Genomic DNA, 22421 nt, shown 5'->3' on the forward strand with positions numbered 1-22421 from the left:
ATTTTGTTTTAAAAAACTTCATGTACAGACCTTAATTATACACATGGCTATATTACATTTTCATCTAGTTGAATAATGGCTTAGTTCCCAGGATCCATTTCAGAATGCTTTGCATTGGTTTCCATGGAAATATTTTAGCGATAGTTAATTAGTTTCTTATTCAATGATACCCACTGGAACTATGAATAAAAGTAAAAAAATAAACATCCAGGATAATTATGTCTATAACCATATAATAGCAGCGACATGTTAAGATTAGACTATGCAGTCACTAGTTTTTTTTGTATTCTACTTCCTTGCAATGACCAAAAAGATGTCTCTGGGAAAACAGCAAGTAAAAACTAAAAACAAAAGCCTTCTCCTATAGCAGGGGTGTCCAAAGTTGGGAACTTTAAGACTTGTGGACTTCAACTCCCATTTCCAAATCAGCCAATGTGATTGTTTGGTCTTTTTTTTTACATTTTGTCTCTCACAGTTGAGGTCTACCTATGATGCCAATTACAGGCCTCTCTCATCTTTTTAAGTGGGAGAACTTGCACAATTGGTGGTTGACTAAATACTTTTTTGCCCCACTGTAATAGTATATAATATATATAATATATTATAATATTATACATCCGTCCGTGCGCGCCCGGGAGCTGCGGAGGGCAGAGGCAGAAATGTCGGCGTTTCCGGATGACGTCATCCAGGAGCGCCGACATTTCTGCCTCCGCCCTCCGCAGCTCCCGGGCGTGCACGGACGGAGGTAGCCACAGCGACACCGAGGCGATCCGGGCGGACGAAAGAGCGAGCAAGGCAGCCCGATCCTCGGTCGCTCACCCGCCGGATCGCCTCGGCGCCATTCTGCCTATCTCCGTCCGTGCGCGCCCGGGAGCTGCGGAGGGCGGAGGCAGAAATGTGTGCCTCCAGCACACGTGGTCCCATTCCCCGCCTTCCTGATGACGTCACCAGCCTCACCAGCCATTAACCTCACCGCACGTCACTGTTGTTGACAGTATCTTTTGAACTGAGAGGCTGTACCTATGTATGCCTATTTGATCCTAATAATTATAAATAAAGAAACTCAGCATTGCCAGGAAAGAAAAATGATGGCTTCAAACCTCTCCAGACTTACTATATGATTCATTCGGTTCACTACGGGTAGTTTTTGCTAGAAAGGCAAATTTCTAAGAAGAAAATTTTTCTGACACATTAATCTTTACAGTTCTAATACCAAAAACAATACAAATATAATCTTTAGCCAATAGTTGTTCCCTTGTTGTTAAGGGAAAAACAGTAATTAAAGTTTCCTGTGCAGAGAACAGGAACAGATTAATTAACCACAACGTAGGCATGACATAGTGAACAGGAAGCAACTAATTAAGCAATTTTAAAGAAAGAAATAAGGTAGATTAATGAAAGAGCAATTGCAGACAGAAGGAGAATTTCCTGAACACCTTTCGGGTTTGTTAGGATGAGATTTTGCCTATGCAGACAGGAAATGCTATTAAATTAAGTGCTTTCTGTGGCTACTGTTCTAGTTATTCTAACTCAGGGCTGTTAAACTCCCGGCCCACGTCACGCACTGGCCATGCCCACACCTGGTTTAGTGAAGGGGGAAAAAGTCCCGATACATCACATGGTGCCGCTGTGATGACGTGAGTTTGACACCTCTGTTCCAGCTGATTGATGAAAAAGCATTGTCTGAGTGATGCTGGAGATAATATTAGGTACAATCCTAAAGCTTGCAAAGGGTGGCCAATTTGTGCAAATGAAGGCCAAAAAACATAACTTTTAGAAGTGGAGTTTATTCTAGCATTTTAACAGACAAGTTCTTGTACATGCTTTGGTTAAAAAGGGGAAGAAAAATATGTTGGCATAAATTATTTTCAACAAAGTGCGTTTATAATGAAAGAGGAAGGGGGGGAAATACAAACCCTTCCAAAAATATTTGGGACTTCATTTTGTAGCCTCGTTCAGTCGATCTTGATAACTCTCTATCCTGCCCAGTTAATGGATAGTGGATGTCATTTTAGTCATTTGTTTATAAACCTACTATTCTCCCTCCAACTGCTTTCTTGCAATCAAGTCACTGTTCATTGTTTGGCTCCATTTACAAGTTGAAGACTTTTAATTTTCAAAAGCATGTCAAAAATATTGATGAGGCATTGATGAAAATATTGTGTACTGGAGTAGGTATGGTGATGTCTTTGAGCATCAGCATGCCCACAGATGATGTTCTTGATACTACTAGGCTCCCTAAACCATCTGATTTTAATAATAATTAAAAGAAAATTAAATGGCAAGCTGTCATGTTCAAGGCTTCAGCAAAATCTCAATTTACATGAACACTTCTAGACCCCATATTGGTATCTTTAGAAAATCAGATTTGACATTTGAGCCATAGTTCCATAGTTCCAATAAAAAAGTAAAAAGAGCCCTGGAGATTAAGCACACCCTCTTCCTTTTAATAAGGGAGTGTTTTGTGTCTGACTTTGCTCCTTAGTGCAGCAACTTACAATAAGAATGCTTGCTGGCTCCAGGTTTTGCCTACCTCAGTGTCTGTCCATAGCTGCAGATGGAAATTCTTCATGCAATCGTTCCCTTTTGGATCAGACTGTGTCAGGTACAAAATAGAATATTGGATCTGCAGCTCTCGTTACGTTTATGATTCATGACACACTGGAGGAAAACCACACACACTGAATTTAGCAAGTGGTACCAAAGGGTCATACTTCAGCCCACCAAGGTCCATGTACCTGACCATGAATAGACCAAAGTGGCAAAACATGTATTGTGATATCACACAGGCATCGTACGCTCCATGCACCTGCGCAGAAGCCCCAAAGAGCTCAAATACCGGTAAGGAGGGCGGGCAGGCTCTCCAGAGTACCGTACCAGAATGGTACCCGGTGCTCCCGGCAGGCCCGTACTGGGGTATACTGGTCGTAACCCACCAATTCTTGGTATTGTAACATTGCACACAAAAATGTAACCAACAGAGTTGACATTATGATCCATGTTTCATCATCCTTTTTGTGGATGCTTATATTCCAGCCATCACTCTCTTCCATTTGGATTAATGCCCTTCAAAACTAGCAATTAACACCATTTGCTAGCATGAGTACGAATGTGTGTCTGAATCAGAGGTCTCTTTTTGAAGCAAAATTGACAACCTTTTGGCATATATAGGCTTTAGAGGGCGACGGTGGTGAATAGTTTGATGAAACCAAGATTTCCAGGCTATTTAAGGCAAGTTGTTTCTGGATTTACTAGCATAAGTTTAAACAAACCTAGAGCATCTTTTAGTATTTTCTGTTCAAACATCCAGGGGGAATTCATGGTTCTGTATTTCACTTTCTGGGGACTGCAATAAAAGGGGGCTTAAGATCCATATGGGGGCCATAGACTTAAGAATGTCCTTCTCTGATTGAAAATAATGTTAGGAAGAATTAATCTATACTTCCTCCTAAGATCAGCTTATGCTCTTAAGCATCGGATAAGAGAAGCATCATTTTGAAAATATTTTTGAATCTGGAAATCAGTGCTTGTCATCTTCCTAGGATTTCTTTTTGATACGGTTGATGCTACTCATTGAAAGATTTAATAGAATTTTTCCATTTTCTCTATATTGGTTCCACCCCTCCCCCACTGAAAAATGTTCTGGGAATGCATGGTTACTGCACAATAGAAAATCCCTAGAACCATCCTGGATGGATGGGATTCCCAGGCTGGGGCTATTATTGAAACCCAGGCATCTTAAAGTTTTGGTATCTAGTTTAGAAACAGATGTAACATCTGGAGTGCTTCCCATTAGTGTTTTGTTATGCAAATTCTTCACCTTTAAGTAACATGGTAGATGGTCTCCGTTACAGTGGGAATGAGTGCACCATTGGGAGACTTAGAAGAATAGGATAGGGATACATTGTCATGGAGAAAATTTTTGTGGTTGCTAGAAGTCGAAAATGATTTGATGGCACATAATCAATTCACCAAATATTATAGGGGATGAGATGACATGTCTTCCAGTTGTTGCCTCCTTGCTTATTTCTACTGTCATTGCCACATTTTTTTCTTATTATAAAAACGTTGTCCAGAAGGATTGATTCACAATTGCTGCACTCCTAAAATGCCCTCACACTGCAATTCTGTACTCTTTTCTTGGGTATTAAATTCCCTTGAATTTATTATTCTGGGTAGATATATACAAGATGTCATTCATAATAAATAATATGAACATTCAAATCTTTGTAACTGTCAAACCGTTTCTTACATTAAAGGAAAGTTCTCAGTTTTTGCTATATACGTATAATACAGAAGTTATACAAAGTGTGTGATCTTACAGTTTTGAGAGTCTCCATAAACTGTATTTTACTAACTTGAAAAACCTCCTAAATTATTCATATCTTCTCCCAGAAATGGGCTGAAGAGCTGCTTACAGGTCACTACGGCATCCACCAAAATAAGAGTCCAATGTAACCCACTAGAAATAATTAGGTTCTGAGGGGAGGACTTTCCTAAGGTTTAGTGATATTGATTGTTCACCTTTGCAGCTATCTGTCCTAAAGATACTGTTGGAAACCTGGCATTACCTTTGTCTATATGGGAATGGTGTCTTATACTAGAAATAATTGATAAGCAGAGAGTATTCCTTTTGTGCAAATGACCAATTCATTAATTAGACTCATAATGACCATTTAAGTGTATCTTATATCTTATGTTACTTTCAAATCAGAGTGGAAGAGAATATAGTTAACTAACTAACAGAAAAGGCCCATCAAATTGTCTCAAATTCAGATTTGATAATTAAGACCTAGTACCTTTGCATATGGCTTCCTCAGTTGGTAAACAGGTTGACATTCTGCTGATGTTCAACCAATGTAGTCAATACTCAGATCCATTGACATACAGATGATGTTTAGTTCAATTCTGCATGCATTTATTTAGAATAACTTTCACTTTATTCGCTTGACTTTGTAAGAAGAGAGATGTGTGAGTCTATGGTAGTCAAAAACTGGAAGAGATCTGGTGGCACCTTTTCCAACTTACCAATTTGATTTAAAGGCATAATAGTTCATTTCATCAGATGCATTATGATAGAGTGAGAGGCAGCGACTGAAAGCTTATGCCTTTTAACATAATTAATTAGTTGGCAAAGATGCTACCAGATTTCTTCTGATCTATTCAGTTGAGATTCCCAAGCAAATGTTCATAAAATTGCTTTCATAAATGAATTCAGAACAAGCATTTTGCCATCAGTAAAGGCACCAAGGATCACACTCTTTGCACTTTACTAGGTGATATGGAATTATTGTGAGAATCTTGGCCAACAGTCCAGGTTCATATATTTCAGTGAGCACAAACACACATAAGGAAAAAGAGCTTTGTTTTGGGCTTGGCTCCAAAAGATTCCCCCAGACAGAACTAGGCTGAGAAATAGGTGATAGGCCCTTAGGAAGAAATCCAATTTTGATTAACCTAAAAAGACTGAATGGAAAAGTACAAGCACAAGTTGACCCTTTGGCCATCAGCCCAAGCTGTGTTTGCAAAAATACAGAATTGTTATCAAGAGCTGCCTTTTCCTCACACTTGTATGCCAAGCACATATTGATGAAAGCAGAAGGAAATAATATGTGTTCTCTCCAGAGGGTGGAAAAAGGGACCCTTTGTTGATGTACCTATTAACAATATTTCTGTGCTTCAGGTTTAAAGCATAAGAAAGATACCAGATACCTTTCTGGTATGAAGACCGGTTTAGCTTTCTTCCTGAAGTTTTATCAATCCTACCTGCAGGAGAAACCAAGGTACCCTTTCTCTGCAAGGGATGATATCAATCTGCTCCAGTAATCAAACACATTCAGAAAACCAAAACAAAAAAAGCTTTACCTCTGCCTCAATTTTCCTCAATGATGCACTTCTCCATAACCGAGCCCGCCCCCTTTCCTTGCCCTCCTTTCCATAAATCAAACAGTATGACACACATGCAAAATGAGAGGTGACATGTCTGAAATCAAGCAAACTCATCAGGAGTTCACATCAAGCATATAGTCACAGACATCAACTGCAGCAACTCCAGGGGATCATAGACCACAGGTTTCTCTGGAGACAAAGGAATGGAAGGGAAATGCTGTCAATCAGGCTGAAACACATATTGGTTACTGAGACAGATTCTTCCACACCCAGTTCCCACCGTTACTCAAAGTGGGACAAGACGGGCCATTTCGACTGATGTTGCCCCACAGCTTCGTCTTCTTCTTTAACATAAATCCAAAAACAGTGACATTTCATCTGAAATGGTTATTGGCTGAGGATCATAGTCAAAACATTTAGGTTTAAAGAAAACCAGAATTCACATCCCACCCTAGCCCCTTCCGTTCCCAGAGTCTCATGCAAAAAGTATCAGAACCAAAAGTTGCTGGGAAATCATCATGTGGCTTGGAGCAGCTCCCACTGTTGACCCAGAATATCCGACTGGCAGATGTTGGTCACTAATCTGCTGGACTCATTTTCTAAGCATAGGCCACTGACAAAATGTTGGATGAAGCTACCTTTCATCTTCCATTTCTGCAAGGGGGAAAGAAGAAAAGAAAAACAATAGCATGTGAAACGTGTCCTCTTCTTTCCTTCATCTCTCGTTTCATCTCTGTCTCCCCAAACACCTATTTACTAATGGAAACAGTAATAATGTAGCAAATTTTTCAATTTCTTCTTTAAGACACAGTACCATTTTATATTTTGATTAGGTCTTTTTTCTAATCTCATGGCCTTGGCTGAACTTCACAAGCTAAGCCAGTAAGAGTTGGTTAGTATTTGGATGACAGACCACCAGGAAAGTCCAACCGAGAATTTGAAAAATTAAAAAAATACTTATATCTAAGACCCCCAAAACAAACCACTCCTATATTGTGAGCAGGAAAACCACATAGAAGGATTGAGCTTAAACTGAAGGAGATTCTACTTCAGATTCAGGACCTATCCATCCATTAAACAGTCTTATTTTTCAGCAAACCCTCTTAATGATAAAGGAGCACAAAATCCATTAGCCAGTCTGTGATGGAAACGTCAAGGTTGTTTTCCTTTAAAGAATGGAACAAAGAAGGAGTTTGGATTCCAGTTCTAGCTGAGGAATTTAGAAATAAACACACACACATACACACACAACCACTGACATTAGATTGCTTTTCCTCCTTCGTAAATCTTCTGTTTTTGGTGAACTGTCATGCTGTAACATATACCTTAGTATCAGTTTTTCAACTGTACTGTATACAATACAAATGTAATACAACTGTATTGTAGCTAGGACAGACTCTTTAGAGCATAAGGACACAAGTGGGGACCCGATGTTTTCCTAGATGGATTTCTATGTATCTAAAGAGAGAAAGCATCTGTATATTTCCATGGAAATTCCAATAATGAAGTAACATAATCAAGGAGAGAAGCAACTTAGAACTAAGGAGAAATTTCCTGACAGAACGATTAATCAGTGGAACAACTTGCCTCCAGAAGTTGTAAATGCTCCAACACTGGAAGTTTTAAAGAAAAAGATTAGATAACTATTTGTCTGAAGTGGTGTAGGGTTTCCTGCCTAGGCAGGGGGTTGGACTAGAAGACCTCCAAGGTCCCTTCCAACTCTGTTATTCTATTCTATTCTATTTCAACATACCCTTTTAATAATTAGATATCTATACAAGGTATAGATATAGTGAAAACTACTGCTGGATCTCCAGAAAGTTGCAGAGTTCTAAGTATATGTTGTGCTAGAGAGGAACCTGATTGTCTGGATCTTTTCAGTTAGGATTCTTGCCAGGGAAGAGGAGGAAATTATTTGGATTTCTCCGGTGAATGACATGCATTGTTTTAAGCACCATTAACCAGGGTATATTCTGGATCATTTGCAAGGTGGGGCACTGCTCTTAGTTATTCTGTTTCTTCCTGAGTGGGTAATCCCAACAGGGGAGAAAAGGAGGTCACTTGTGGGGTGCCTCAGGGTTCATCTCTCTCCCACCATAATTATTTTACACTGATATAAAGCCATGCAGAAGACATTCATTGGATCACAGTTATGCCTAATTAAAAATCACTCTCCAGGATGACACAATATACTGGAAGTCCTGGCCGGGAGCTTGGAAGCTGCTAGACTTTGAGATCGAATCTCTAAGATTAAAGTGCTGTTGCCCAGAAACATTTGGCATTGTAGCATTCTGAATTGGGAACCCCATCTTAAAATAGCAAATCTGCCTTAGGGGTCCCTTACAGGTACTACTAGATAGTGTGGAAGGTTTTTTGACTAATTTTTCACTGGTGTACCAATTGCATCTCTTCATGAAGCATGATGCCCTGGGAGCTGTTATCCATACCTCAGAACCTCTTAGCTATACATTACAACACATTACCACAATGTGTTGAACACACAATGCTATCTTTCAAATCTACCCAAGAGTTACATCTGATACAGTTGGTTTCTTGGAATCTTCACACAGAACCCACCATCCAGTTCATTCATCCCAAATGAGTAGGCTGAAAAAGTTCCCTATGTCAGACTGAAGTTGTGGGCTGGAGTAGAGTAATATGCTTTTTTAAAAATGCTCTTTTATTATGGAATAGGTTACCTCAGAGGTGGTAATCAGTAGGTTCTGACCAGTTCTGGAAAACCTGTAGTGGAAATTTTGAGTATTTCGAAGAACTGGTTAATACCACCTCTGACTGGCCCTGCCCCCATCTATTCTCTGGCTCCTGAGTCCCAGTTGATCGGGAGGAAATGGGGATTTTGCAGTAATCTTTCCCTGCCACGCCCACCAAGCCATACCATGCCCAGTAAGCCACGCCCACAGAACTGGTAGTAAAAAAAATTCGACTCCCACCACTGAGTTACCTCCAGTGGTCTGAAAGGCTGTTCAGATCATTTTTAATGTTTGAGGAACTCTGCTTTTTTCTGACCTTTATTTGAAGTCCCATTCTATCTCACATTTCTTAGATTTTTGGGTGACCTCCCACTCAAATAATAACCACTTTTGACATGCTTCATTTGGGGGGGGAGGTGTTGCCGTATGCTGTTGGTGCCTGCTGCAGTTCTACTTAAGTTTCTCGTGATTAATGCTTACCTCGCTTTAGCCAGTTAACATACAAACAAGTACAGTAACTGACATTAATATAGTAGACCATTTCCATGGTTGTGATTCAGCTCATTTATACTGTACAAATCAATCTATGAGCAAGTATTATCTGAAGCCTACACCTGATCTGAGAAAAGGCAGTAGAAAAGAGAGGAAGTGCACCGGTAATTTTTGCGTTAACAACTGGAGATTGCTTAACTGTTTCATCTTCCCTGTGACTTTACCTAAATCAGTGGGTCTCAACCTTCCTAATGCCGCGACCCTTTAATACAGTTCCTCATGTTGTGGTGACCCCAACCATAACATTATTTTATGTTTTCCATATTTTTTTGAAAATATGTGTTTTCTGATGGTCTTAGGCGACCCCTGTGAAAGGGTCATTTGACCCCCAAAGGGGTCCTGACCCACAGGTTGAGAACCACTGACCTAAATAGTATGTTATGGGAAATGGAGACCCAATCCCTTCTGCCCCAGACAGCTGGCTTTGTATTTCACTCTTCCTATGTGTTTTGAAGTCAGCTAATATAGCATAATGAAACTTTACAATAAATAGCAATCACAGTATTAGATCAGGGAAGATGAAATTCCAAAATGCAAATTGTGTGGCATCTGTCATTAAAGAAGTTGACAGTGTTCTGTAGATGAATGGTTAGAATCCTCTTCTCGGCAGGGTCTTCTGCCTCCATCATCTTCTTTAGCAAGAAAAAAGATGCTTTATGACAACACGCTCTTAGTAGTCTCACATCCCACAGGTATAAAATTGATTCTTGTCTCATCTGCTTGGCTGACAAGGGCAACAAGGGACAAATGGGTAGCTTCTATTGAATGGATGAAATTCATAGGCTGCCAGAGCTACATGCAAGGAGCAAATAGCACCATTTAATTGACCTGAACATTTTTTTTTCTTTTTACATTAATGCTAGCGCACAATAAGTATTCCTCCTAAGTCATTCTTCTCAGGCTAGCATCTAAGCTGTTTTGGGATATCAAGATCTCTAACTCTGGCTGCAAATATACAGATATTAAATTGTATAAATATCTAACACAAGGGCCTTTATGAGCTTTTGTCATTAGGAAAAAAACCCCACTGTATCTGCTTATTCACTTTTCGAAGACATTGTTTTAGTAACTGCAAATAGCACCAGGCTGCAGTCATATTAGAGCAGAGGAGCGTTCTTAGAGCATTCTTTGAGGCTGGATCAGCATTGTAGTTGTCCTTCATAGGCCAGCCCAAGGGGGGGCGGAGGGACAGAGACCTCCTGCAGCACCATGCCAGCCGAAATGGGGCATGGGGAGGCGCTGCCTCCCCCTTGCCCTGTTTTTGACCTGGACGACCTCCTGCAATACCCTGCCAGCCGAAATGGGGCAGGGGGGCGTACGTCCCATTTTGGCCGCCAGAGGCACCGAGGGCCGGTCCTTTCTTATTTCCAGGGCCGCCCCACAGGACATATTTAAGCACCCTCGAGGACCTTGACATCCCTGTAGTAGAGAATTTTTCGATGGCCGAAATAGCACTTGTTCTGCACCCTTTGAAACAACCCCCTCCCAAAATATGCTTCAGACTCAGGTGCTACTGCTATCTCAACTTGAAAGAAGCCTCTATTTGAGCCTGACAAAAAATTGGTGGCTTCTTTAAGGAATCCACCCATTAAAGTTGAAGTTACCCTGAGTGCTGTCAGGATAGAAAAGCAGGATGTTAACCAAACACAGGAATAAACAGTAACAGATAAGAATGATGTGATCTCAGCTGCTGGAGATGAGGTAGAGGTTGTGCAGACCTTTCTAAAATTTGGAAATAACTGTATATATATATATATATATAATCTGCCCAGCAATATACATAGGGCAAACAAACAGGAGAATAAATGCACGCATCACAGAACACAAAAATGCAGTAAGAAAAAAAGAAAAAACTTCTTCCCTTTTCCAGCACCTTAAAGCTACAGGACACGAAATCAACTTTGAAGGAGCCAGGTTAATCTCCAAAACAGAACACCTCCACAAGAGAATAATCATGGAAGCCATCGAAATAGAGAAACACCCCCACAGCATGAACAAACGTGATGATACCTCCCGCCTACCAAACATCTGGAAACCAGCCCTAGCCAACAAACGAACACCACCCACCACCCAAGCCGTTAAAATACAAAACAACAATGCACACACAACCTGCACCAATCTGCACCAATCAGCACCAATCTACCAATCATGATACAACCACACAACCAATCATTCCACTTACTGAAACAAAGCCACCACCCCATCCCCTCCCACCAAGACTTACAGAAAGACGGCAGCTCCATTCCCATTTTAAGCCCACAGCTTGAAGATAGCAGGTGTGATCCTGCCGAAACGTTGCAAAGACAATCTCAACCTTACACGGGAAAAGACCCGAATACAACAAAACCAGTGTATATTTGTGTATATATATATTGTGTGGCATCATATATATAATCTTATATGTACAGGTAGTTCTCAAAGTACGGTCACAATTGAGACCAAAATTGATGTTGTTAAGTGAGATATTTGTTAAGTGAATTTTGCCCTGCTTTACGACCTTTCTTGCCCCAGTTAAGTGAATCACTGAAGTTGTTAAGTTAACCTAGTCGTTAAGTGAATCTGGCTTCCCCATTGACTCTGCTTGTCAGAAGGACGCAAAAGGAGGTCAAATGACCTCAGGACACTGCAATTGTCATAAATATGAACCAGTTGCCAAGTGTCCGAATTTTGATCACATGACCTGAGACATTACAATGGTTGTAAGTGTGTGCTGTAAGTGTGAAAAGTGATCATAAGTTACTTTTTTCAATGCTATTGTAACTTTGAACGTCACTAAACAAACTGTTGCAAATCAAGGACCACCTGTATATAATTTATTATATATACCATTATAAATATATGTACAGTTTATATATATATAAATTATATCACATATCTATTTTCTTGCAGCCATAATTGGGAATTAAATTTACTGTAATAGCTTTCATAGGTGCAGTATATTTCATTTTACAGTATATAAGAAATATGCACATTGCCAGCTTTGTGTAAACTACAGAGTCTGTTGGAATGTATGGCCATAATAAATGTAATGACAAATTTAAGTAGTAAGTGCTAGGATCAATTGTAAGCTGCTTTTTTCAGTGCTGTTGTAGCTTCAGACAGTTGCTAAATGAGCGGTTATAATTTGAGAATTACCTGTAATTTGAATTTTAATTCAATTAGGACTAGAGCTACTTTGATCACTGAATATAAGACAATTCCTCGAAGTCTCTCTGCAGGCCTCTTTTTCCATCGTTTTTTGTTTTGTTTTATCTTTCTGAGATGGTTCGGACTCAGAACTCAGCATTTACTGTAGACAGTGACGTGCGGTGACGTTTATGACTGGTGAGGCTGGTGACGTCATCAAACCACGTGGTTGCTCCGATCGCAGGGGCGCAGCCCAAACGGAGAAATTTCTTCAGCGCCAGCCTCAATCAGCGCAGCCGCGGTCCCCTTCATCTTGCCTCAGGAAGGAGGGGAATGGGACCACGTGTGCAGGGGAAGGGGATTGCGGCTCTGCTAATCTGAGGCTGTGCGCTGAGGAGCCGCCTGCACACGTGGTCCCATTCCCCTTGCAAGGATCCCGGGCTCGCCCAATGCAAAAAATGCCTGGGTACCGTGTTTCCCCGAAAATACAACCTGTCCTGCGCTCACTGACCTAGCGTTATCCCGAAAGCGCCAAGTTACAGGAGCCGGGGGTGGGGGGAGCGCTCACGTTGCTTGCTGCCTTCGGTATACCGCTAGGTTGGGGAGTGGCGTTCTGTCCGGCCAGAGGGGAGAGTTGCCGGGAAACTCTCCAGCCGGGAAAAGCGCCATTCACTGACCTCAGCAGCCGCCCCGCAAATCCCCTCTCCAGCCGGGAAAAGCGCCATTCACTGACCTCAGCAGCCGCCCCGCAAATCCCCTCTCCAGCCAGGAAAAGCGCCATTCACTGACCTCAGCAGCCGCCCCGCAAATCCCCTCTCCAGCCGGGAAAAGCGCCATTCACTGACCTCAGCAGCCGCCCCGCAAATCCCCTCTCCAGCCGGGAAAAGCGCCATTCACTGACCTCAGCAGCCGCCCCGCAAATCCCCTCTCCAGCCGGGAAAAGCGCCATTCACTGACCTCAGCAGCCGCCCCGCAAATCCCCTCTCCAGCCGGGAAAAGCGCCATTCACCAAGCCCTTGCGCAGCTGTCCCAGGCGACCGCTGCTGGCTGCTGCTGCCCGCCGCCACCCCGCCCCGCTCCGTGCATAACTTCCAAACTCCAAAACTTCCAGCATCGGCCGCTCTAGGAGTGCTCTCTATGGTGGGCCGGCTGCTGGACAGAGAGTTTTCCGGACAGTCTTCCAGCAGCCGGCCCACCATAGAGAGCACTCCTAGAGCGGGCGATGCTGGAAGTTTTGGAGTTTGGAAGTTATGCACGGAGCGGAGCGGCGGGGCGGCGGGCGGCGGCGGGCAGCAGCAGCCAGCAGCGGTCGCCTGGGACAGCTGCGCAAGGGCTTGGTGAATGGCGCTTTTCCCGGCTGGAGAGGGGATTTGCCGGGCGGCTGCTCAGGTCAGTGAATGGCGCTTTTCCCGGCTAGAGAGGGGATTTTCCGGGCGGCTGCTCGTGAGCATAGTTACCTCATGGCTACTTCGCCCCTGAGGCTGTGCCCGGCTCTTCGGGAGCCAGTTCACAAGAGAGCAGCCGCCCGGCAACTCTCCCCTCTGGCCGGACAGAACGCCACTCCCCAACCTAGCGGTATATTGAAGGCGGCAAGCAACGTGAGCGCTCCCCCCACCCCCGGCTCCTGTAACTTGGTGCTTTCGGGATAACGCTAGGTCAGTGAGCGCAGGACAGGTTGTATTTTCGGGGAAACACGGTACCTAGGCATTTTTTGCATTGGGCGAGCCTGTGATCCTTGCAAGGGAAATGGGACCACGTGTGCAGGAGGCTCCTCAGCACACAGCCTCAGATTAGCAGAGCCACGATCCCCTTCCCCTGCACACGTGGTCCCATTCCCCTCCTTCCTGAGGCAAGATGAAGGGGACCGCGGCTGCGCTGATTGAGGCTGGAGCTGAGGAGCCTCCTGCACACGTGGTCCCATTCCTGCTGAGATGTCCAGGGAGGCTAAACCAAGCCACGCACCTCTCCCAGCCACTTTCACTGCTTCCTGGAGTAATTCTTTTTTATTTTCATGACGAGAGTGGTGAGGCTCCGCCTCCCCTGCCTCCCCTGACTGCACGTCACTGACTGTAGATGCTCCTAATCTTTCTTGTAAACTGCCCCCCTCAGCTAAATTAAAGCATTCTGGCCAATTGTATTTATAATATCTGTATTATTATTATTTGAAATAATTCAAAGATAATCCCCCATCATTTTAATCTGATTTTAGGAAGGCAATAATATTCTGAACCAGTTTCTGAAGACATTGAGGAGAAAATTAATCAAATGAAAAGTACTTTTGCTTGAGGAGAAATTAATCCAGGACTAGAATCATTTTATTGTCATGCATTTTAACGTTGTTTATTTATTTGTACATTGTGTTAAACGATGACCCAAATTAGTTTTGATTGGGTTTGTTTCACCATTAGAAAGAAAAATTAACTGAAAATATTTATCAATTTTTACTGCCAGGCTAAGACAGTTCATAACTGTTGATTAAGAAATACCTCAGTAAGGAAGGAAAAACATTGAGAATTCTTCTGGTAGAAGTAGGCAGAGACTACTTTTGAGTATCTTTGAGGATCCTTCAAATTGTACACATGTGGTGATAGACAAAGGAAGGAAAACTTGGTCCTATCAGCGACAATTGATCATGATTGTTTTCTGGATTAGGAGACCACTAATCTGTAACCATTTTCAGAGGCAATTGATTCTGTTTATTGGCTTTTCAGTAGCGGGGGCCCATAACAGCAGGGTACTCAACAAACATTTTCTCTTGCTAAGTAATGAATGATACTATATAAAAGAATCCCTCCATCAATTGCAGAACTTGAAATACAGCAGCTGTTTTAATAATCATTTAGTTCAGTGAAATCATAAAGTAAGATAGGGGAAAAGAATGAGAATCAAGGGTGGAGATTACATGCAGGGGGCTACATTTCCACAGCCCTTGTATCTTGTAATTAGCTAGCTACAAACAATTGGCTTGATTTCATTAATTTCTCCCATATTCCCTGCCATTCCATTTTCAAGATGCCACCCAGGGAGCGGTAATGTAATGCAGCTATGTTTGAAATTTTGCATCTGATAGCTTTGTTCAGGGTTGGCTCTAGACATTTTGACGCCCCAGGCAAAGTCATGTTCTGATCCCCCCCTGTAGTTTGGCTCATCTTCTCATTTTGTAGGGTTTTCAAAAAAGGGCACCCTCTTGTTTCTTTCTTTTCTTTGAGTTTTTGAGCTTGATACATATGATTTTCATTCCTGGATAACTTTTCTCTTTTCTCAGGCATTTTCATTCTATTTACTATGAAATGGAATGGAATGGAATGGAATAGAATAGCATGCATGCACGCATGTGCAATAATCAGCTGTCCTTCGCACACGTGGCAATGCCTAAAACCCGCCTGTGCATGCATGCTGGCCAGCTGATCGTCGGGCGTGCATGCATGCTGGAACCCGGAAGTTAGGCTTTTCCAAAGTGCGGCCACGACGAGCAACGTTTCTGTGCAATCTTTTTGGCACTCGGTGCAGAAAAGGTTCACTGTCACTGCCCTAGTCCTTCTCTTTGTTAGACTAGTCATATCCAGTTCCCACAATTATTCATTGTATACTTTAGCCTCCATTCCCCTAATCATCTTTGTTGATCTTCTCTGCACTCTTTCTAAAATCTCAACTTTTTTATGTTGTAATCACAATGTTTGTAATATTTACCCAAAATTTACCCTCCTGAATACAGGAAACTTCTCCCACCCTTTCAAAGGCAGAATAAGAAAAATAAATATTAGAAGCACATACAAAATTTCTATGTTATCAATCAGAGCTGAAATCAATTCTGGAGAATTCCCTACCTCCCTATAAATGTGATTAATTGCCCACGTACTGGTCAGAAACCATATTCAGAAAATGACAGGAATAAAAGAAGCAATAATACTAATCGAGTTGATAGCTACTGATTAAATTAATTGCCTGTGAAATAAGGCATACAATTTATAAAATTAACCAATCCTTTATCTTCATATACACACACACATGCATCCTTTTTTCAGCAGAAATAGCAGATGAGGAAACAGATCAGAGATGGGGTATTTAAGGAAGGGGGTCATTCAGCACAGCATAGCAAAGGAAAGAAAAGTGGGGAAAACAAAACTGAATGGAGATGAACAGGAGGTCGAGGAATTATCCAGGGAAGATAGAGAGATGCTTTTTAGAGGGAGAGCATCTGCTGTGAGACAAAAAGAAGAGGAAGAAGTTTCTTTGCTTTTGCCTCCCTGAGCACTGAGATCTCTAGAAAAAATGGTTTGGAGTTCAGCAGTGATGCAGGTTCCTTCCATGGACTTCAACCTTTCTACTCCTAAATGAGATAAAAAATTTCTCCTTTAGGCAGCTTCTGTTTCAATAAAACCCGTTTCCTTAGAAGAGGATCAACTTCTATTTTGTTTACGGCTTTGATGTCATTCGGGAAGCCAACAGAAGCAGCAATAGCATTTAGCATTTAGCCTTGTATACTACCCCATAGTGCTTTACAGCATTCTCTGGATGGTTTACAACTGTCAGCATATTGCCCCAACAATCTGGGTCCTCATTTTATTGACCTCAGAAGGATGGAAGGCTGAGTCAACCTTGAGCTTCTCAGGATTGGACTCTAGGCTGTGGGCAGAGTTAGCCTGCAATACTGCATTCAAACCACTGAACCACCAAGGCTCCCAGTGTTATGTACTCTTATTTTGCCTCTCCACTTGATAACTTATCAGATGTATTCTGCACCATTTGCAGTTTTTAAACACCTTGTGTAGCGTATAAAACTCAAAAGAGGTTTCTAAGGGCATGGATCCAAGCTATCGTGCTCCAATTCAAATAGGTAAGTGTAGCTAAGTTTTCCATGCTATTGAGATCATCTGCATTCCTAGCAAGAGACAGAAATTACGGAGAATCCCAAGTGATGGACCTGCTTTTTGAGAGAGAGAGGAAGGGAGGGAAGAAGAAGACGGAGTGGGAGGGAGGGATGCATCATTAAAAACTGGCAAATTTCTAATTTCTAAACCTGGAAAACACAGTACATCCATGATAACTAAATTCATTTTTAGTCCGCCAGGCTTCATCCCTAGCTCTAAGCAACTATGAAGACCTGCTACAGGTAAGAGGAGAAATAGCGGTGAGTATTATATACTGACACCGCATTTGAAATGGCCTCTTCAGTGATGTCATGCAAATACTGAACAGCACAGGAGAATGATTAGATCCTTGTGAGACCCATAACATGAGATACAAATTCCCTTTTTTTGCTACCTAGTGGATGAGAGAGCAGATAATAAAAACAGACATGACTACACATTGTTACTAGCTTTGACCCAATTCCACTTTCAAACCAATTGAGAAAAGCACTATAGCAGTTTGCTCTTGAATTCCTGCAACTGCTATTGTGATAGGAGCTTTGAGGACATTATAACCCAACACCTTTCAACATGCGATGCTGAAGAAGTGACAGGGAGAAATGATTTTTTTGTGGGGTATCACATAGATTCCATAAAATAACAGAAAAAATATATAGTGGAAATAAGAAAGTCAACAGACAGAGCCACTGCCATGTCTAGGAAACTGGTTTCTGTATTGTAGCTATTCCTTGCCTTAATATTTCCCAGAGATGATCTTTCCATGGTGGAGACCATATGGTACATGAAAAGAATACCATAAAATTATTCACATATGAGTCAATGTAAGACATATTGCTTGCTTAATACCAAGACTGGGTTTGGAAAACAGTACTTCAATGGCTCTGATTATTCCTGGGTGCTGTAATTTCAAAAACGGATAGCTTCTGTCACTCAGATTAAGGGGAAAAAATGTAGAGCTTTCAGAGCTGTGGACTTTGATTCAATGTCTGTGTGGATGACTTTGTAGTTTTGTCCTTTTTCCTCACCTAAATCTTCCAGGAAAGAGATGGGGTATTTCAATTTGAATATGGATAGGGTATTGGAAAGTATGAGGAAAACCAATCTGCAATATGCGTGATAGGACCACAAAGTCAATTAACCTGGACAGTGGTGTAGAAGTGATTCTGCCTGGACTCGCACTTTCCCTGAAAATTCAGATGAGAAACCTGGAAGTAGTCTTGTATATGATCATATGTGGAGAAGCCCATTGAATGGCATAAATCAGGAGTACTTTTTTTTTTAAATTAGTCAAGGTAATTGCAGCAAGGCCAAGCCTCAATTACCCATGTGTTAGGTATTCCCAAATTGTATTAGCATAACACTTTACATGCTAATGCTTCTGTGACTGACTGAAAAATTGCAGCTAGGTGAAAATATGATTGACCAGATAGAAAGATGTCTATAGAAAGACATCTGCGCACCAGCTTAATCAGCTGTTTCTATGCATATTCAAGACCTACATCGTTTATATGAATGCCTGACTCCATCTACATTACCCTCCCTGATCACAGTAGAAATCGGCTTTGTTTGCTTCCCTGATTTGTAGGAACACTTTTGGATGATAATACTATAGTGGCTCCCGAGCTTTGAAACTACCTTTCCTTCACTATTTAGTGGCTGGGTTTACACTTGCCTGAAGTCATCATGGAGTTAGCTTTTTTTGTAGCTCAGCATAAGATATGGATCCAGACATTATGGTTATAAATTGTGGCTTGTGTCTAATGTGTGCATCCGATCAACTGAGGCAGTTTCTCCTGGTCCAGGAGAATCTTGGAAACTGCAGGCTGCTGTCCTCAAGTGGAGGTGCGATTTGATATCATGCTTCATTAAAAAAAATCAGCTAAAGGTAGGCAGCGTTACCCGCAAAGGGTCAGTTGTTTGAAAAACTGAAGGATCGCCTCAACTCCTGCTGCAAGAAAGGTCTTAAGAGCAGGCATGAAATCTGCTTACCTTCGCTACCGGTTTGGAACCGGGTGCTCGTGCTCATTTCGCTCGCCCAAGGGCGCTTCTGCACATGCACAGAACCATGATGATGTCTGGGCAAAAGGGCAGAGCCTCCCGCCGCTGCTACTACCAGTTCGCCTGAACTGGGGTGAACCGGCAGAATACGACCTCTGCTTAAGAGGCTATTGGAGGCCTACTTCATGGCTAGTACACATGTAGTAATCACCTACAGGGTAGATCACCTGTAGCCCTAAGTTCATCTATGAGAGCTTTCATGATATGCATATTGTAACAACTTTTGGCGATTCCTCACATTAGCCAGTTCTCTTTGTGAACATCTGCTTAGGCTTCCTGTGGTTTTAAAGATTTCAAAAAACATAAAAGTCTTTGTTTAATGCTTCCAAGACCCACAATTGATTAAAATGTCTTGAAAAAAAATGACAGTGTTGAATCTAAAGAAGGGACCATTCATAATTCCTAAAGTTTGCCAACAACTAGATCAAAAAGGTTTCTAACTTTAATATCAAGCTGATCACAGTTGTTTGACAATCACAGATAAGTGCCATTCTAACAGGAGATGCCGAGCTTAACACAGTAATTAAAAGCTACAGGAAAGCTGCCAGTACCAGGAATCAAGACTCTCTTTCTTCGTGTATAGGATTAAAATCAAATGTTCTTATTACATTTGCTGCATTAGCAGGATGCAATTTAAGGCAGCTCTTCTCACCTCTTTCATTTGCTTTTATTTATTTTTTCTTCCTAAAGGCCATTTAGAGATTCATAAATTGTATTTTTTGCTGCATAGTAACTGCAACAGCCACAAACCTTTCTCAGAAACTACACATCAGAAGTGTTTTTTAAAAAAACCACTCCAGTATGCAACTGGAATTACGCTTTTTCACAATGCAGCAACATTTGAAGGATATTCAAATGGGGAAGAATAGGATGACATTAGTGGCAGGCACCAATTGGGTCTTTAATGATATACCAGTAATGGCTTCTAAATGAAGCCCTACTATGATGTAATCTACCTAATACTTGTGGGAATTATATATCAGGAAGTTGTGGAAATGGTGGCTGATTGATGATGGCTTTCTCTGCTACATTGTTGTCGGTAACTTTGACTGATGTTTTTAATTGTACAATTATTATTTTTTTAGTTTTTATGATGCATTTTTATTACCTCACTTTCTGTGCAATGGGTAGTTATATAAATGTGATAAATAAATTCTCTCAGAAAGATCCACGGCCCAACATTTAATTCTTTATTTCAGAAACTGGAGTTTCAAGGTTAAAAACATTGCCTGTACTAGTTCTCCATATGCATCTAGAATCACAGTAAAAGCAGGAATCCAGATGTCTTTATTTGAGGCTGTTTTTCTGGTACAGGAATCATTTCCCCCCAAGTATAAGATGTTCTACAAAAAAGCAGCCCACTTAATTGCTTCAGATCTGTTTGAATGCAATAAGTATTTCTCTTTAATTGTGTGAAACATTTTTCCACTCCTAATGTTTGTAATATACTGTGATTTTTTAAAAATATATTAATATTTATCATTTATTGTTCTTTTGTATGTTTCTAGAGTAGACTGCTCTTTGGTACTCAGTTTTGGGGGTCCCATAAACACAGTGGAATTATGATGAGGTTCATTTATGAAGAAAAATGCAAAGCATGATATATTATTCACACAACAGCTCCTTTAAAAATAATAATAAAAGAACAGTCCAGTCATCAACCTGGTTGCTTCCTCACTTCTCTTCAATTACATTACATTTAAAAAATGTTTCTAATTCATTGTACATTTTTCTTAGTTCAGGAATGAAGAAGATAATCTATAGAAAAGCCATAGCCTTGTGATTTTTTAAAAGCTATTCTCCAATGGTCCCCTTTAGAAAATTGTCCAGGATCATTTGTGAATACTGCATTCATGCATTCTTACTAAAGAATGGGGAAGTTAGGCGTGAAAGACAGATGATGGGCTTTGCCATTTTACTAAGTTCCTCTTTTTATCAAGTTAATGCATTTGAATGTGCATCTTTTCCAGGTGGCTTTTACGTGCATCATTTTTGCTTTTCCTACATTTCACTAAAACAAGTAAATAGTCTGCCTCTAAAGCTCAATCAAGAGGAAGATCGTTTACTGCATCACACCAATCTCAAACTCACTGAACTCTAATGCAAAGCTCTGCACATTACCATTCAGGGCTAATTAGAGAGAACAGTTTACTCAGAACAAATCTACCTAGTGTTTTTCTGGTAAAAGGCTTGGACCATCAGACCATATATCAAGAATCAGAGATGGTTTCTCATCTTCAGATCCTGCGAATCATCTTTCCAAATGCATTGTAAAAATTAAGGCTAGAACAGCTCAGCAACTCAAGTGTTAGTAAAGTCTGTGTAATACCGTACCTGTCTGCCATCTTTCTGGTTGCATGCCTCGACTGTGACCTGTGAGCCAGTAGAAAAGGAGGTGATTGAGAGGCATTTGTCCTGCTGTCTGATTAAAGGGTCACTGAAAATCCACTCCTTTGGGGGCAGAAAGCAAGAAGAGAATTTAGCATAATGTGATGGTACAGGGGTCCCCAACCCCCCAGGCTGTGGCCCACTACTAGGTCGTGGCCAATTCAGAATTGGGCTGCACGAGTGGCTGGCCAGAGTGCAAAGGTTAACTTGTAACCCAGCAGGCACTTGTACATGTGCATGCCAGCCTGCAAGTTGCACAAGTCAAGCTGCATGCATGCATGTTGGCCTGCCGCTGGGGTGGCCCAGTTCCCCTCTCCCCACCTCCAAGCCTCAAAGGTTGTAGACTGCTGTGATAGTAGAACATTACCTCAATCATACCTGCTAAATCTATAGCTTTTATTTGGAATAGAAAGCCTGATTCAAACATTTTCCCCTATTAACATACAATTGCCTTTCAGAAGGTATCTCCCAGGGAAGGAGAAAAATGACCTAAATCAGGAAAATGGCATACTGTTTTCAGAAGAATCTGTAATTGCAGCAGCATTTTTGTATTGCTGTTGTTATTATCAAGGCTTGCAAAAAGTAATTGTAGGTTTCCATTGTAACAAAAGCCCTCAAGGCTCTTAGGAAATCAGCTGTCTGCTTTCAAGGTTTATCTAATGCCTTGTCTAGGTTAGTGCTGGGAGTGAGTTTGTGGGAATAACATTTATTTGTTTATTACTTTATTGCTTGTTTGCTACTTCTATTTGCAAAAAATCCAAATTGAATAAACTGTCAGGGGAAAAACACCCTGAAGGAAAATGAAGTCTATGGACTGGGCTGATTC

At 41.4% G+C, this 22421-nt stretch overlaps 1 protein-coding gene across 2 annotated transcripts in view; it reads right to left on the reverse strand.

Annotated features, from left to right (window-relative positions):
- Positions 1-1790: 1790 nt before the first annotated feature.
- The window catches only part of GALNT16 (polypeptide N-acetylgalactosaminyltransferase 16), a 193068-nt gene continuing 172437 nt past the window's right edge, over positions 1791-22421 (reverse strand). The window contains exons 14-15 of one of the 2 annotated variants that reach the window (XM_081937755.1): positions 21542-21658; positions 1791-6543 (exon numbers count right to left, since the gene is read on the reverse strand). In XM_081937755.1, the coding sequence (XP_081793881.1) occupies positions 6406-6543; positions 21542-21658 (255 nt within the window). In that variant the 3' untranslated portion in view covers positions 1791-6405. Of the gene's footprint in view, positions 6544-20388; positions 20551-21541; positions 21659-22421 lie in introns of those variants that run through there. The other variant, XM_081937754.1, reaches the window with a different exon arrangement.

The sequence above is a fragment of the Natrix helvetica genome (assembly GCF_964273705.1).
Source record: "Natrix helvetica genome assembly, chromosome: 1".
NCBI lineage: Eukaryota > Metazoa > Chordata > Lepidosauria > Squamata > Natricidae > Natrix > Natrix helvetica.